The 16,002-nt window shown below is 40.5% G+C and overlaps 1 protein-coding gene across 1 annotated transcript in view; it reads right to left on the bottom strand.

Annotated features, from left to right (window-relative positions):
* LOC107219814 (roundabout homolog 2) overlaps positions 1-11,770 on the bottom strand; it is a 213,955-nt gene extending 202,185 nt beyond the window's left edge. Inside the window, exon 1 of the mRNA XM_015658160.2 lies at positions 10,690-11,770. Coding sequence (XP_015513646.2) covers positions 10,690-10,750 — 61 coding nt within the window. The 5' untranslated portion in view covers positions 10,751-11,770. The remainder of the gene's footprint in view (positions 1-10,689) is intronic.
* Positions 11,771-16,002: the final 4,232 nt, after the last annotated feature.

A 16,002-nucleotide genomic window follows, 5' to 3' on the forward strand; every position in this document is an offset into this window, starting at 1 on the left:
CATATCTTTCGAAGACAGAAGTGTTTGGATAATCGTCCAACCTGGAAATATAACGAGCAATCATAATAAGAACAAATTGAGGTAGGAAAAAAAATGTGAAAAAACAAAATAAAATGAGAAACTAAGAAGAGGAATGAAATTCACAGATACGAAAGAGTCAACGAACCTTCGTGTCGCCCCTTCGTCCCAAAGTCGTGAGTGTTCATGGCGTCTTTAATCTGACAGTTAAAATTTAGGAATTTACTCGGGAGATAATTTTTATCCTTAGTGTATGTATATATATATACATATATATATATATATATATATAGCGTACTGTTATATATTTATTTGTATATATATATAGTGGCGTAAAGGAAGAAGTAACAAATAAAATAATTAAGAGCATGGAAAAAAAGGGAGAGAGAGAGAGAGAGAGAGAAACAAGCGGAAGGACGATACGCCGGGATAGAAGTATTACATGGAACACAGGTGTACGTAAAAAGAGCCGAGGAAGATGAAGAAAAAGACGATAGGTAAATGGGGGAGGACCTGTATACGTATTTAGATTGCCTAATGGCTCGCGGTCATTCCAGCTGTATAATGAATTCAGAAATTTGGGTAATCTTTAAGGGCAATAAATTCGAGTATTCGAGAAGCCATTTCGGACGGACCCGAGTTCCTGGGTTGAGCGCCAACGAAATTAATTCGACGGATTACCGAGGCTCGCGGGTATCTCGGAGTCTCGTACAGAGTACCGATTTAAAATCCGGCTTGACCATCGAACCTATGCGCTTTTTATCCACATAACTGCAGTTGGTATGCATGGAAAACCACGAAGAACAAGAGAAAAAAAAAAAAAAAACAATTCTCGATTACGGTGGAAAGGAATGTTTTGTTGATTAAAATAAATATTGTTTCACTCAATGTAATTCAATTCTTTGCTGAATCAGATGACATTTGTTTAATTCGGAAGATACATTTCTTTAGACACACGTATGTGGCAGATTCGACAAATTCTTCCACCATGCGTATACGTATATCCTCACTGATATAGATACCGAAAATAATTTTAACGGGGTGGATCAGGCAGCGACGAGGTATTTTGTCTTGCCTATTTTTTGAAGCCACAAAAATCGGGGCTCATATTCACTAGTTTAAAAGCTCTCTTTCGATACGTGAGTAGGGTTCTTTCAGCGCAGTCTGTGCGGGTCACGATGGCATTATTAAAGGGGAAGAAAAGCTGTTATAATGAAGTTTTTGCGAGCGCGTGTTAGCGATATATGTGGAAACGAGAAAGGAAAATAGAAAGCCTGAGCACCCGAGACCAGAAAAAGAGAAACGCAAAATTCACCCCTTAGTTTTTATTTTTTATTTTTTTATTTTTCGAAACCAGCAATAACAAGTCCGCTAATTCTACTTTCATTTCGTTATTCGTGTAACCATTACTTACATTTCAGTTCAAAATGTATATATATATACATAAATTTATTTTCCATCATACTTGTCAATATATATTAATCGACATTCATCGAGTTAGTAAATACTACAAGCCAATTCAATCCTCACTCTTTCATTTTCAGAATCCTGCCCCTCATTCAGCGGGAAGAGGCTGCTATGGTAATTCTATGTGAGCCGAGGGTGCCTGTGTATGTATTTACTGTATCCCGATATTAGGAGTACTTTGGGAAGCTTATATCGCTGGTCATAATGATACGTGAACCGAGAGGCTGCAGAAGTGTCCATATGTCGCCTCGCCGCGCCATATGCAGCCGAGAAAAGTTGGTAAGTCGATCATACTGTATATGATATGAATTACATTATACTAATTGAACATGACCCTGAACTCTGGTGATCACCGTGACTATTTTTATCCCGCCCGACGCGAGACCGCATCTGTTCGATTCGCATTAAGCCATATTATATTGGGTATATGATTTGTCGTCGGAAAATTCAAGACTGTGGAGATCAAGTATGTATTAAATTATCCGCCACACCGTCTAATTATATATGATTAAGGAAGGAGAATAATGAAAAGTAAAAAAAGTAATACGGTTGCATTTTAGGGACTGTAAATTATCTCTGAAGCATTATTCAGTTTTATTAGAACGATTCAATCTCAAAATTTTATAGAAAAATTCTAAAACAAAACTCGTTTTTGTAACAGAAATGCAATCTTTATAGATCAAAAAAATACAATCATTTCGAAATTGAATAATTCTCACACAGACATGTTTCACTTGTTTACAGAGAGAACAAATTTTCGGCAATGTTGTCATTAAAATTCATGAATAGTATGATTCTCATTACCGTATCCTGTCTCTAATTTTGATAAAATTTTCGACATTTTTCAGATATTGAACATTAAAAAAACTGCTTATAATTAAGTATGGAAAAACGTTTGGGGTTGCGGCCCTTGAACTGAAGATTTTTTCATTACAAAATGCCAATATTGTACGGTTTGAGCTTGTGCAATGCCAAGTGATTTATCGACAAATTTTCATACGACGAAGCCTCCGTGCGCTGCAAACCTGACGTGTAAATATAAAATGTCATTCCGCGGCAAAGTTATGCGTTAATTACGTAAGGGTTTAGAATTATAGGTATATTCATTATTACCATGGAGCAGCGGGGCGATAAAATATCTTTGAACAACACGCGCGGAACATTATTGTATTAACATTCCAGATAACGAAGACTGGATGAAACCCGTAACCATGTTATATAATATACGGAATTTCTTGCGGTTACGCGAGAAATTGATAAACGCGCGTATAGGTAAAGGCAGGGGTTACATATATACATATCCCACGCATGTATACCTACCTAAGCCGATATCGATATGTCCATCAAATTTCATTTTGTATCGCGTAAAACCGCCTGTTTAATTAGTCGAATAACGAGACAGTTAAAAAGTTAGGGGTGTTTTTCTCTTCAACTTTCACCGTCATCATATTTGCGCGTCCTGTATAACGGTAGCGTGTTGTAAAAATAAGTAGATCGAACTTCAGATATGATTTAAAATGTTTCGAAATTGAAAATAGTTTGCAATGAATAAGACAAGGAAAGAAAGAAACAAGGAGCAATGTTATCTTGGTGAAAATTTTAAGACAAATCCCGTTATACGTCGACGAAATAAAAAAATTTGTAACTACGTGGTATGATTGTAATTTTTGAAATTGGACAACAAATAAAAATTATTTTCAAGGATATATTTGTGTTTGAATTTGAGAAAAAAAGTTTTACTCTTCATAGAATAAGTAATAAAACGTATCGATTTATATGGCAAAGCGGCCCCCTTAACCTCTGGGAATTGCGGACTTTTGAGGGAAATTTAAATTTCCAACTCCGCGACACGAGGTGATTAATTCTGCCCCGGAGACAGGACCGGCGCCTGCGGTAATCCCGCACCTATATGTTCGCTATAAATATATCAGGGCGTATTGCGTTTGTACTGTACATACACAGGTGAAACTAGAGTATGCAGGAAATAAAGTAGCAGTAGAAGGAGATATCGCAGCCAATTAACACGGAATGAAATAATTTTTGACGCTCCAGTGGCTTATTATATCTTTCAATTGTATATTATCATGCCCGGAACAATTCGGCTTTTATACGTTAAGTATCGCGTTGGAAACAGCCACGCAACTGCCGTAGACAAATTGGTCTCGGTAATTAGCGATCAGTCAGGTGCGAAACGGGCACGCAACTACTACTGGCAACGTCAATCAAAATTTCCGTTAATAATTTTTCAACCGAGAGAGATGTAAAACAAATCTGCAGTCACATTTCATTCTCGCATATCCGCTCAGAGGTTTGATTGAGCTATTAATGGATTGATCCAATATCAGGGTTAATTTTTTTATTATTATTTATTTTTTCATGTTTTCACCTATATTAACGTAAAAATTTCAAAGATTTTTCATCATAATATAAACTGATGGATGAGAATCGATCGGAGAGCTGGAGTAAATTTGCAACAGCGGAATGACTGCGAAATTTTTTTTTACACCGCAGAGGTACTTGAATACAATATTCCAGAATTTTGCAAAAAATTTAGGATCTGGTCGTACGTAACATCTTAAATTTATTTTATTTTTACTAAATATTATTATTCAAATATCGTAACGTAATATAAATAATCATGCAGGCTAATCGCAGATTTGAAAAAAAATTTTAACGATATTAATAATCTGTTGACGTATCAGGTTTCCAAATCTCTTCTGTATTCTTCTTTCAAATCCAACTGATTTACGTACATAGGTATGAATTCTACAATAAAATACGAATATCGTGGATAAATTTTCTCTGCACGTCCACGGGTATAAAGTGCTCGCCGTGTTGTCGAAATTGAGAAGAAGATCTCGACTGCACGTTGTATGAAGTGTTTGTTAAATTGCAGGTTATAAACACACGTCATGAGTAAGAGGAGGAGGATATTACGTAAATAGACAATTTAAGCAATGCACTGCACTACGCTTCGCGTAATGCGCGCTTATACTCGTCGGCAGGCCACCGTAGCTGCTCTCGAGATTCTGAGTGTGAGATTAGGGTAAATAAATAACTCTCTCGCTCTCCGTGGCATTATCAACGCAGCGTTGTAATTATTGCAGCATTATTAAAGGCGCGAACGTAATTATTATAGCCTTCTCCACCGCCCTCAGAGCCGGACACATAATCATTGCTCGCTATCGCTTGCTTGCCTTTCAGCTCAGCTGCAGCGATCCTCGCCCTGCATTTCTGCGTATAGCATTACCTCGAATGCTGCGATACTAAAGGATACAACATTTTCAAGTATAGATTTGTAAAAACATAAGCTCGATTATCGCTGTATTCGATCATCGTTATGATTTCAAATTTTGTACGATTTTTAATGATTTCACGATAAATGTTGTGAAAATGTAAAACTCGACAGTGACTCCAAGAGAAATATGAACGAAAGATAAATGAAATTAATTTTCTTCTCAGCTGTTTCAGAGTCAGCGATAACACTAGAAAAATTGGTATCGTTTATTGCAATCTAAAGCAATTCTTTCGATAACCCCAACGAGTCGTTGTTCAACAAGAATGTTTGGCCAGTTATAAAATGTCAATAACAATAACTGACGCGTTTCTTATCGACGTATAGAAATATAATACCATAACGAGTAAATATGTATCGATAGATAAATTAAGGTATGCATACGCACAGCCACAAACAAGTATATACGTACGAACATAATGACAGGGAGATATAGATGAGGGAAGAGAGAAAAGGACGTCTTCAGAGCCTTGAGCAAACGTACAAGATAATCGAATGGGATCACGTATTCTAAATATTGTCTCTTCCTCCTCAATAGCTAGAGTGAGTGTATTATACGGCGGAGTAGTAAAATGGGTTCGGCGCCGTTTCTCTCCTATCATTTCCCGGAATATAACGAATGGTTTATTTTAATAGTAAATTCATAGTTTTTTACTCGGCTTTTCTCCTCCTCTCCATCGCCTATTTATACACATGTTACACGTATACCTTACGGTACACCGCAGGTTTACACCCACAGAGAGATGGAGAGAGAGAGAGAGAGAGAGAGAAAGAAATGCGTCCCTAGGTATGCAGTTCTCCTTTGTAAATTCGAATCTAAATATCCTCGCCACGTATTAGTACTCGCGTAAACAAATAGAGGGTCAAAGCGTGCATGCATGGATCCACGATGCAAGCAAGACCTGCATATGATGAGAGTCCACAATGCGTTAGAAGACGGAGGTTTGACGACGACAAATATTTACAGGGAAGGTCGTCGCGGCAGACGGCGGCTTAAAAGATTCGATACGCAACGCAGGCCTGAACGCACGCACGGGGAAGACGTCCGGTACAGATCCGTCAGTGAAGCCTAGCCGCTCTGAGAATGCTGCGCCTGCAGTAGAGAGCAGTCGGTGTTTGCTGTGCGTGGTCACGTGAGTCACGTGGGCTGCGCGAGCTGGACATCGGCGCATGCGCGCGCGCTAGCTGATCGCCGAAGGCCAAAGAGGAGAGGCAAAGGTAAACGCGAGGAGGAAAAAGGTGAGAATAAGATGAACCGGACGCTGTGACACCTCGTATGAAAACCGACGCTGCAGAGGCAACCTCGTCGTTTGTTTTCCTATTATTTTAACGCGAGTGTGACAACGCGACGGCGAAGAGAGAGAGAGAAGAACGCGAAGATTTCATCGCCCGCGGCTAGCCACTCATCGTCAGTCAGTCAGTCAGTTTTGTTGCAGAAGAAGATGAATAAGAAGATTTTGTGTGTACACTCGGCGACACGTGCAGGGCACTTGCGCGTCTCGCTGCGGTAACATACCGTCGTAAGAAGGGAAAAGCGGCGCGCTTCCAGTGCGCTTATGTACATTTACACCGTCCGAGCCGAATCAAAGGTGTGATCCGCAGGTCCCTAAACCGTGTCTGTTTCTTCTCCGTCGCCAGCTCTCATCCCGCTTTGGAAAAAACATTTTCCTTCACGTAGGTACTGGGTCACGTGCGGTATGCCGAACTCGACCCTCGACCTTTCAACTATACACTATACACGTGTTTAATGCAGGGTATTCCAGGAAAGCGTGATACTTTTTACAACCATGCATTCTCTTCCCACGATATACGTGTACCTATACCGCTTGCCGCACCGTGTGCGGCTCTCACTTTCTCAATGTCAATTACCGCATTGACGAAACGTTGAGATATCTTTCTTCTCGAGCCTGCAGATATCCTCCATCTCGAAGCTCATCCCGACGTGCGGAACATTTCAGAACACCGTGACAAGTATTCCACGCAGGCGCCGATCCGAAAGCTCCTAGGTATAAATGCTGGCTCACTAAAAAGACCTGGCACATTGGTCGCCGAAGAAGCGTCGCCGGATGACGGAGGCGATGTTTGGTTTTTGGAATAGAGTAATTTAAAGGAACCGCGCGATCACCTCGACCAGGTTCCAAAGACCCTGTGCGACGGGGGGTCCATTGAGCAAACATCATTACGTCGGAGGCGAACGACGGCCTGCAGCAGCTGACTGCAGAGTCAACTATTCGCCCCGAAGTTTCGCCGTGAAGACAAGAGGAGAGGAGACGAGCGAAGAGGAGAGAAGAGAAGAGCATTCGGCGATGCTTCTGCAGGCAGCCAAAGGGCCTTTCTCACCCGTTAGAACAAACGCTGTAGGTATGCCACTTGCCAAAACAGTGCAATTCCAACGAGCGGATACGTTTGTCTCTCGCTTCGTGCCGGTGTCGTAACGCTCATTGACGATGTACGATTATCAGCTGCGATGATACGCGAATTGAAGCCGTGTCACGTAGCGGATACTCAAGATTTGACTTTGAGTCATGTTCCGCGACGCACGCTTTATCGACAGGAATTAAATTATCGATGCCATGCCCGTCGATTACTCGATTCTGCCGCAATTCGATAAAATATTGCCAATTCACGCGCCTTGAGTTTTGACTTCAATTTTCCTATGATTTTCAATGAAATTATTTTACCTAATTCAAGTATCATACGAGACGAGAGATTCCCAATTGAGAAAGAAAGTTTTTCCGAATTTCCCAGAAAGGAGGGAAATGACCATTTTAAGGGATGAAAAACGTTGTCTCTGGTCGTATAACGATTTCGGGAAAACGATACACTGTTTACAGTTTGTTTCCCTGTGTAAATATACACGTATGTATATATCACTCGGCAGCTGTGCTTCGCCGATATCGCGTAGAAAGCAATAAATAACAAGTATAGTCGTTTCAGAGTGCCGTAACGTAATCGATTTACAATTTTACAACACGACGATCGTTGCCTGCCAGACTTATTCCTGTTTTTTGCCGCGTTGCGCGTTATCTAACTAAAGTACTATTATTGGTACCTACGATGTACCTAGACAACGTTCACGGACGGTATGTATCCACAAGAATAGAAATATCACTAACAATGAGCTATGTTCATAGAATTTCGTAGACTAAACGCGTATATAAACGCATGCTTACACACGGCTAGAAACTGGTCCCGCAGAATTGAACACCGAAATTCAGGACGTTAAGGGCTGACTACTGGATAATAATGGCTAAATTATTGTAGAGCATAGTTGCTGGCGTTGGCCCTTATGCCCCAACTGCTACGTACATATAATTCGAGTTACGAGTCGTGTCGAGTGGCTCTGCTGCAACGCCGCGAATTCTGCACACATTATTATTGTATACAGTAATATGCGTACGCGTGTGTAATACAGACGTAGGGACACTCGGTGAACGCGTAAATTACGATGCGATTATGACGGTATACGCAGTTACAAGAAGATCGGAGAGTCGGGGAAAACTATAAGCACGTACGTAAATTAAGAGATAGCTTAAATTATGTAGTCTGTATCAATTACCAGACGGTCCCGGGCAGCAGCTTCTTCTTATTCTTATAATTCATTGGTCAGGGATTTCAAACGACGATGAAAATACTCGAGTAGGGAGATAGCATTCATACGGAATATTATATCTTGTGTATAAACGAGGCTGTCTTCAGACGATAACCACTCCGTATAGGATATACATGTGTAACGAATGCCCGAGGGAATATAATAATCCATATCGGCGTTTCGTGTGTAACGCAGCCGGTTATAATAATAATAAAGTTCGTTGAACGTTTGAAAGTTCATGGACACAAAATATGTTCCTTACTCGAGAAAACGATTACCAAAAAAATGGAGAGGCGGATAAGAATTATTTGGATTTTTAGGTTAATTCAATTTTTTCACGCCTCTTTTTTCTCACCTCTTTTTCTTTCAATATATTAACGAGAGGTGTTCCGGGACCGCGACGAGATCGAATAACGGACGCGTATGGTGGTTATACGTGAGTTGTCAATTTGCCTTGCACGTTTTCGATTAGTAGCCAGATTACGGGTCTCGAACAAGTGATCGATCAAAGTATCGATCGATCCTTTCACCCTCAAGGTACAGAAATCGTCTCATCTTTCTTACCTCGGTATGCCTGTATTTGGTACACGGTGTAAAAAATTAACACTCGATGGTGACGGACGAACAACAAAAATCACGATTTAGCCGCGTTAACGTTCAACGCCCAGAAATAATCGTAGACGACACTTTTATTGCAATCTATTCGTGCTCTTAATTTCTCGCAAGCCAATCGCTGATACAAGAATAAAGGAGAAAAAAAAGAAAACGGATAAATCCTCAGTTTTCGACCGATTGTTACAAGAAAATCATGTGCAATTTGAGTATAGATATATATATAAATATATGTATTTGAAAAACTTTTCACCCGAGGCTGACATTGTGATAATAAATTTTCCTCGTCTGGAACTTGAAATCTTGTGAAAAAATTGGTTAGTTTTAGGATTTCGAAAATATGAAGTTCAAAAGTCTTGAGAGTTTCAGAAATAGAGAAAAAAGGCGATTTCAAATTAAAAAAAGTATCGTAAAGCTCGTGACTGCACAATTACCAACAATGCGCGGGGGGGAAATTTTCATGTATCGAAACTTGTAATATAAATCGAGAGTAGGATGAAGAGAGATGCGATGAGAGGGAGACTGATTGTGATACGGTATTACAGAGGATCGGAAGAACTACGTGCCTTCGAGTTAGTCTCCCGTCGCGTCGTTCGCTATTATGTGGATTATGATTCATTATTCACAACTTCGTGTCCCCCTGCAATTCACGTACGAAACAAGAAGAAGACTGAGAAAAAGTCAAAGAGGATATGGAAGAAATTGAAGAAGATTGTTCAGAACAGAGTCCTATGGGTTATATGATCACAAAAAACAACGAAGTAAGTGAATTTTATGGTCCCTTTTATTTATTGAAATGTATAGTAATATCCTGACGACTTGAAGTTAATGACGTGAACCTGATGAAACATTGAAACTAAAATGATAGTTTTTCAATTTCGGAATAACTATATGAAATAGTTGAATGTTTAAAGTACGAATAATTTTGGATCGTCACACGGTTTAATGAGTTTCAGACGGTTAATGCAATCCTAAAATTACACAATAACGATTTTTCTTGAACAACGTTCAAGTTAGTGCGAGACTGAAGTTACCGTATTAAAACATTGAAACAAAAATGATTATTTTGCACCTTTAGGATAACTGTGGAATTTAAATTTACAAAATCTGAGTTTGTTCATGCTTTATTAACGGTTTCTTAAATTTCAGGTAATCCTTTAAAATCGCAAAACAATGAGTTTTTCGAAAGATGCTTCATTACAATAACGTTACAAACTTCAGCCTGAGAAGTTGGTAACGTAATTGTAACAAAAAAATTGGAGAACAATTCGTTATTTCGCAATTACTGAATTGAATTTGGGATTAAATTTACAAGGGACGCATATGTTTACGGTTTACGAAATTCGAGGCAATCTGAATGTTGCAAAATGACTGTCTTTCATAAAATTGTACGTATACCGTTACATTAAAAGTTTGTCGAAAGAAAAGAGTGTCCGCCGGATACGAGCAGCGAACCAAAAGGGAGAATGGTTCATTCGGTACAAACGATTCGATACAGTTCTAAATCGTTTCGTTCATTCAGGCCGCCGATTCTTGGAACTTCGTACCCGAGAGTTGGCGAGACAAAAAGTTTCCTCGAATTTGGGTATCGGGACGTGTTTTTACTCGACTCGCGTATCGATGGTCAAACTCCAATTCCCTGAATACGTGTGGTTTTTTTTCATTTCTTTTCATTTTTTAGGACTTCTGTAGTAGAAATTCTCACCTTTAGTCGCGACCGTCAAAAGGGTCAGAAGAATCAGACACCTGCTGTCCTCGGGCCGCATTTTCGACGATATCCAAAGCACCACTTTATTTATAATAATTGCGTAGAAACGGGGAAATGATAATCAGTAAAACAAAGGGTTTTGATTTACTCCTAAACGCACTACATTCCGATCCTTTTTTCATTTATTAATTTTTCTTTTTTTTTTTCTTTTCCCCCTACCACTTGATATAAATCACTTTAAATCTCTTTTCGTATGATACACACTTTTCAACTACGGTCTCGCACTTTTTTTCACCAACCACTGAATTCTGTTTTCCTCGCGTTCGCGATTTCTTTCTTTCTTGTTACTTTTTTTTTACTCTTCTCTTTTTTTCTTAATCGAGGTATCGGAAAGAAAGCGAAACGACGAAAGTAATAATACACAGACACATAATAAAATCACCGTTGAAACAAGCGAGTTATTTATTCGCCCTCTGTACCTCAAGATTCATTTTCATTCGCATTTCGAAAACAGTTCAAGTTCCGGTTCTTGATCCTCTTCGATGCGGGTGAAAAAGGGAGAGGGTGAAAAAAATGGAAACACCGATATCGACGTCTACTGAAATCGAAGGATTAAAGGAGAGCGCTAGTGCACGAAAGAATAACCAAAGAATCCGCTCCTTCCACCCACAATTAGGTACAAGCAACCTGCGCTCCACGCGACAAACTTCACAGGGGATAAAAACACCGTCACGCGGTTTGAGAAACGAATTTCACACAGTCAAGTTCCTCATGTTCGAAGGCGTGCGGAGTCTCTCGGAGAATCTTGGATCGATCGGGGATCGGGGAAAAAAGCGAAGCGGTTAAATTCAAATATCCGCAAAACCGCGGTGAGTGTTGGGATGGGGAAAAAAAAAAAAAAAATTCACCGCAACCGTTTCTTCTTCCCCATAGCGAGGAGGCTCGAGTCTCGATAATCGTTTCGACCGGTCGTCGAATCGCCGTTGTCACCACGCCGCGCACAACAACAAACAACGCTTGTCAAAAAGCTGTCGCCTCGAGCGATCTTTAACTCGCAACGAGCCAATGCTTGCAGCGCGACGGCCGAGTCGCGACTGCAGATGCTGAGATTCTTGCGCCTGGCCACGCGCCGCTTCGGCGATACTCGGCTACCTTCGGCTCCCACGAGAGCTCGTCGCGACGCCGTCCGCCTACCCGCGTCGCGACGCCTCGACTCGACGAGCCGCACACGCGCCCGTGCCACCCGCGGGGAGAGGCGCGGGATTACATCGCGGGTCCCGAGACGGAACCGAGTGGGTGGGTTATGCCTTGACAATAGAGGGAGAGAGAGAGAGAGAGAATCGGGACGAACCGCGCCAGCATCACAATGGATCCTTGTTTCATATTCCATTTGACTTCATCTTTTTCACCGGGCATCCCTTTCGCCTGCGCATGCCTTTTGCTTCCTTCGGTCGCGCGGTTTTTCACGATTCGTGTCCGATTTTTGTTGTTGTTTTTTTTTTTTTCTTTTATCATTCTATTTCTTACGTTCGGCTTTTTATTTCAGCGGTTTTATTTCAGCAATGAAGGGGTCAAATAAAACAATACGGAAATTTTCAGAGAAATTGTGATAAGGAATTAGGAGTGAAATTTTTTATAGCCAAAGCCAGCACAAACAGCAGCAGTTCTTAGATTAACAATCCCAATGTGTCTTCTCTTATTTCCTTCTGTAATATACATGAAAGTGAAGAGATGGGATTTTTTATGGAATTGCTTACGCTTGTATAAAAAATACGATAAAAAAACGAATGAGTTACTCCTAAGATTCCAACGATGCATACATATATTATTCGAGCAGGGGATGAAAAAGTTTGAATTTCAGGATTGAACGTGTCAAAAACTATCACCAAGCTATTCAGATTATCTTTTTGACGCTAGACATTATTACAGGTAGGTATAGATACTGAAATACCATTAATTGAAAATCATTAAGCCCACATCAATGATTAATCGCAAGTCTAGAGGGGCCGACTTTTCAGATCTGAGAGCGGGTTTTTTTTTTTTTTTTTTTTTTACACACAAACACACACACGCCATATTTTCTTCTTCTTCTTCTTTTTTTTTTATATCTGTGAGTTCTATCTACGGTCTGAAACGCGTTTAGGATCGGAAATTTATTACAGTTATATGTACGCGGCGGGTAGGAACGAGAGAGATTTTCTTAATGATCGAATTGGGTCCTGCGCGGTGCATTAGAGAGCATCGGGCCGAAACTCGTATATGTGATTATGTTAATCTATAGTAAATCAATTATTTAGTAATATATCATCGTTTACTTACGCGGCAAAGGCCGCGGCCGAAACATCTGCCAGGTATTAGCTGATGGCGACTGACCCGAATAGCGGCGGCGGTATCGGGAGAATCTATTGGCTCGGCAACACGCGTGATCCAGAAATCCAGGCTCTTCCACTGCGCCCGTATTCAGTTTGGTACAGTAAAAGGCCGAAGGGTGTATTGAATAATTCGCGCTGATGCAGGGGAGGAGGCATATTATCAAACGGGGTGAACTTCCCTACGGAAACAACGCGCGAATCGATACCTCGATGATTAATCGGCGGATATTATACTGCAGGTACCATGTATATATATATATATTATATACATACACACCGTGTACGTATACCTGAGTTGCCCTGCTTCCGGACAAAATATTTCCCGTTATATTTAACACGCATTGTCTGTGTAGTTCGAGCGCATAGTCGCGTATAAGCGATTATTAATAGTTTAGCTAAAGGGGTGAATAAATTTTTTGCCGACCGCCCACACGCCTATTATAATACTTTCCCGATGCCGCGAACCATCGATCCAAATTTTTCAAGCAATCGGAAACATCGTCTATCGCCGAACGTCGATCAGGGGAATATTTTCATTGGTTCGATTCGAATCGGGGGGTTTCAAAGATAAACTGTACAAGTATCTTGAAGTCTGTCAATTTCACTGAGAATAAACGAATTTTCCCTGTTGTGGAAAAATGATCGAAAACCCCAAATTGAAATGAAAAAAGTTCGGATTTTTTTTTATAGATTCAGAATAATATTCCTGTAATATTTTCGAGATTACTTCCGTCGGTAGGTAAAAAAATTGTTGCTGCAATTAGAGGATTTGAGGAAAGTTCAATTATGCAGCAATGATACTTTGAATTGGATAAGTGGTATGGTTTTTGCGTGAAAAAAAAAATGCAACAATGCGATTGTTTTAAAATTATTAATGATCTTACGTTTTCAGATGAAAGTCGTGGTTTGAAAATTTTTATCCAGCGTTGCGAAATTGTTCTTCTGTTTCGATTCAAATTTACTATATCTTCGATCACAGCTTACTTTAACTTCTATGTAGCATATTTCAACCTTGAATTTATGGTTCTTTCCGAAAAAATTTAGTATCGTTCGAAATATCGTACAGATTGTTATTTTTGGCAATTACAGAGTATCGATTATGCCGACAAAAATTGGCGAACCTCAATTTTCTAAAAAGAAGATGAAAAGAAAAAGAAAAATGACCAACCGATATCAGTATTGAATCGAGATCTCAGCCGCAGAATGGATAAATCGAAGCTTGCAGATGAGGGAGCGTTATAATTTTACGGAGGTCGAAGAAGCCGGCGGATCTGTGGGGTGCGGGTCACGTTTCTCTTTTCTTTTCATTTCCCTTCTGTTTATCCTCTCTTGTCCTTTCTTCTTTTCTTCTTTGTTCCTTTTTAAAGAGAGAAAAAGGAAAAGAAAGAAGTGAAAGAAAAAGAAAACTTCGCAGAGAAGTGGAAAGTTTATTTTTCAGGTTTTCATTAAGCGCGTAATCCTTGCGGACTCAAGTGCTACTAATTCATTTCGAGTTTATCGTTCGGATTCTAAGTCCCGCGGGTTTTGGCTCAAGTGCCGGTATTGCTTCAGCCGTATACTTTATGCATAATTATAAATATATTATATTATATTGTGTACATACAATACTTTGAGACGTCAAGCCTGTGGAATGGCTGGGAAAACAGTCTATTGAATGGGGTAGCAATAATTTGACAATATACGACACCGTACTGGGAAATAAACAGTTTGAAATATAGGGGTTTGTCCACATATTTTTTTCACCCTTACTTCTTTTTGTCACCTTTATTTATCGTTCCTTTTCGGGCGCCTCTGTGAAACACACACGTGTATTATACATATACCAGCTATGAAGATTGTAATAAACCGCATTCGAAAAATTTCCCATAAGTTAAACCGCGGCGGGCAAGACATTCGACGAAGTCAAAAACCCGTGACGAAATCACAATCCAAGTATATAATAGCGAAGAAAAGCTGAAATGGACGGCCAGTGGCGGGACGACGACGACGACGTCTACGGGAGGGTGTTCGAAGGGCGGCGGTGGCAGGGAGGGGGGACAGGGCCGAGGAAAACATACAATAAATAAGGACTAGTGAAAAATATGGTGGTTGGAGCCTGCAGCACCCTTAAGTGCCCAACCGCCCTCCTTTTCTCCCCCCTCCCCTTATCCTCAGCTGCCTTTCAAGCAACGAACATTCCGAGTTACGTACATACGTACGAAGGAAACTTGAAGAGGACGGTTGGCCAAAAATCGATACTTTTTACCAGTTTAGTAACGAAACAATCGTACAATTGAGTACAAATCAAATTATCATATTCACAAACTTCGAGGATCTCTCAAATAAACAATAAAATAGAAAATACGAGAAGTTCAAATTAAGGCTTCGATGTCCATGCAACGTTGTTCGAAAATAATCGTTTCAAAACATTTCCCGTGATCATTTACACGCATTAAAAGTGTACAAAATGAACTCTGGGTACGGAAAAGCGAAGAACTGATTACTCGTAGAGAAGCGGAGAATAATACCAAAATGTTTTCGCATAAAATTCCGCAGCATGATGCTTCCGCGGACTTGAATTGCATCCTCGTATGTATCCAGCCACGGTTTAGTGTTACAGTAATTTCTGAACCCCTGGGGGACGTCGACGACGTACGGAACTAACTAAGCTAAAGGGTGGCCGTACGGAAGGGTCAAGCACTCTGGCTTCGAGCCAGGCTCCCACCATCCCCCCCCCTGCACCCTCCCTTCACGCGTGTCTCTCCCTCCTTTTCTCGCCTCCCTTATTCCCCGTTTTTCCCTCTCCTTCCCTCCGACCCTCGCCGGCACGGCGCTTTTCGCTCCCGGCTGTATCCCTCTACCTACCTTCGCTCCGGCACTAACTAAGTGTTAAATGAACCTTGTTCCCCGAACACGAAGCGAGGGATGCTCTGCCTTCTATCTCGGAATGTATTCCAAG

This window comes from Neodiprion lecontei, chromosome 4 (assembly GCF_021901455.1).
Source record: "Neodiprion lecontei isolate iyNeoLeco1 chromosome 4, iyNeoLeco1.1, whole genome shotgun sequence".
In the NCBI taxonomy this organism is placed as follows: domain Eukaryota; kingdom Metazoa; phylum Arthropoda; class Insecta; order Hymenoptera; family Diprionidae; genus Neodiprion; species Neodiprion lecontei.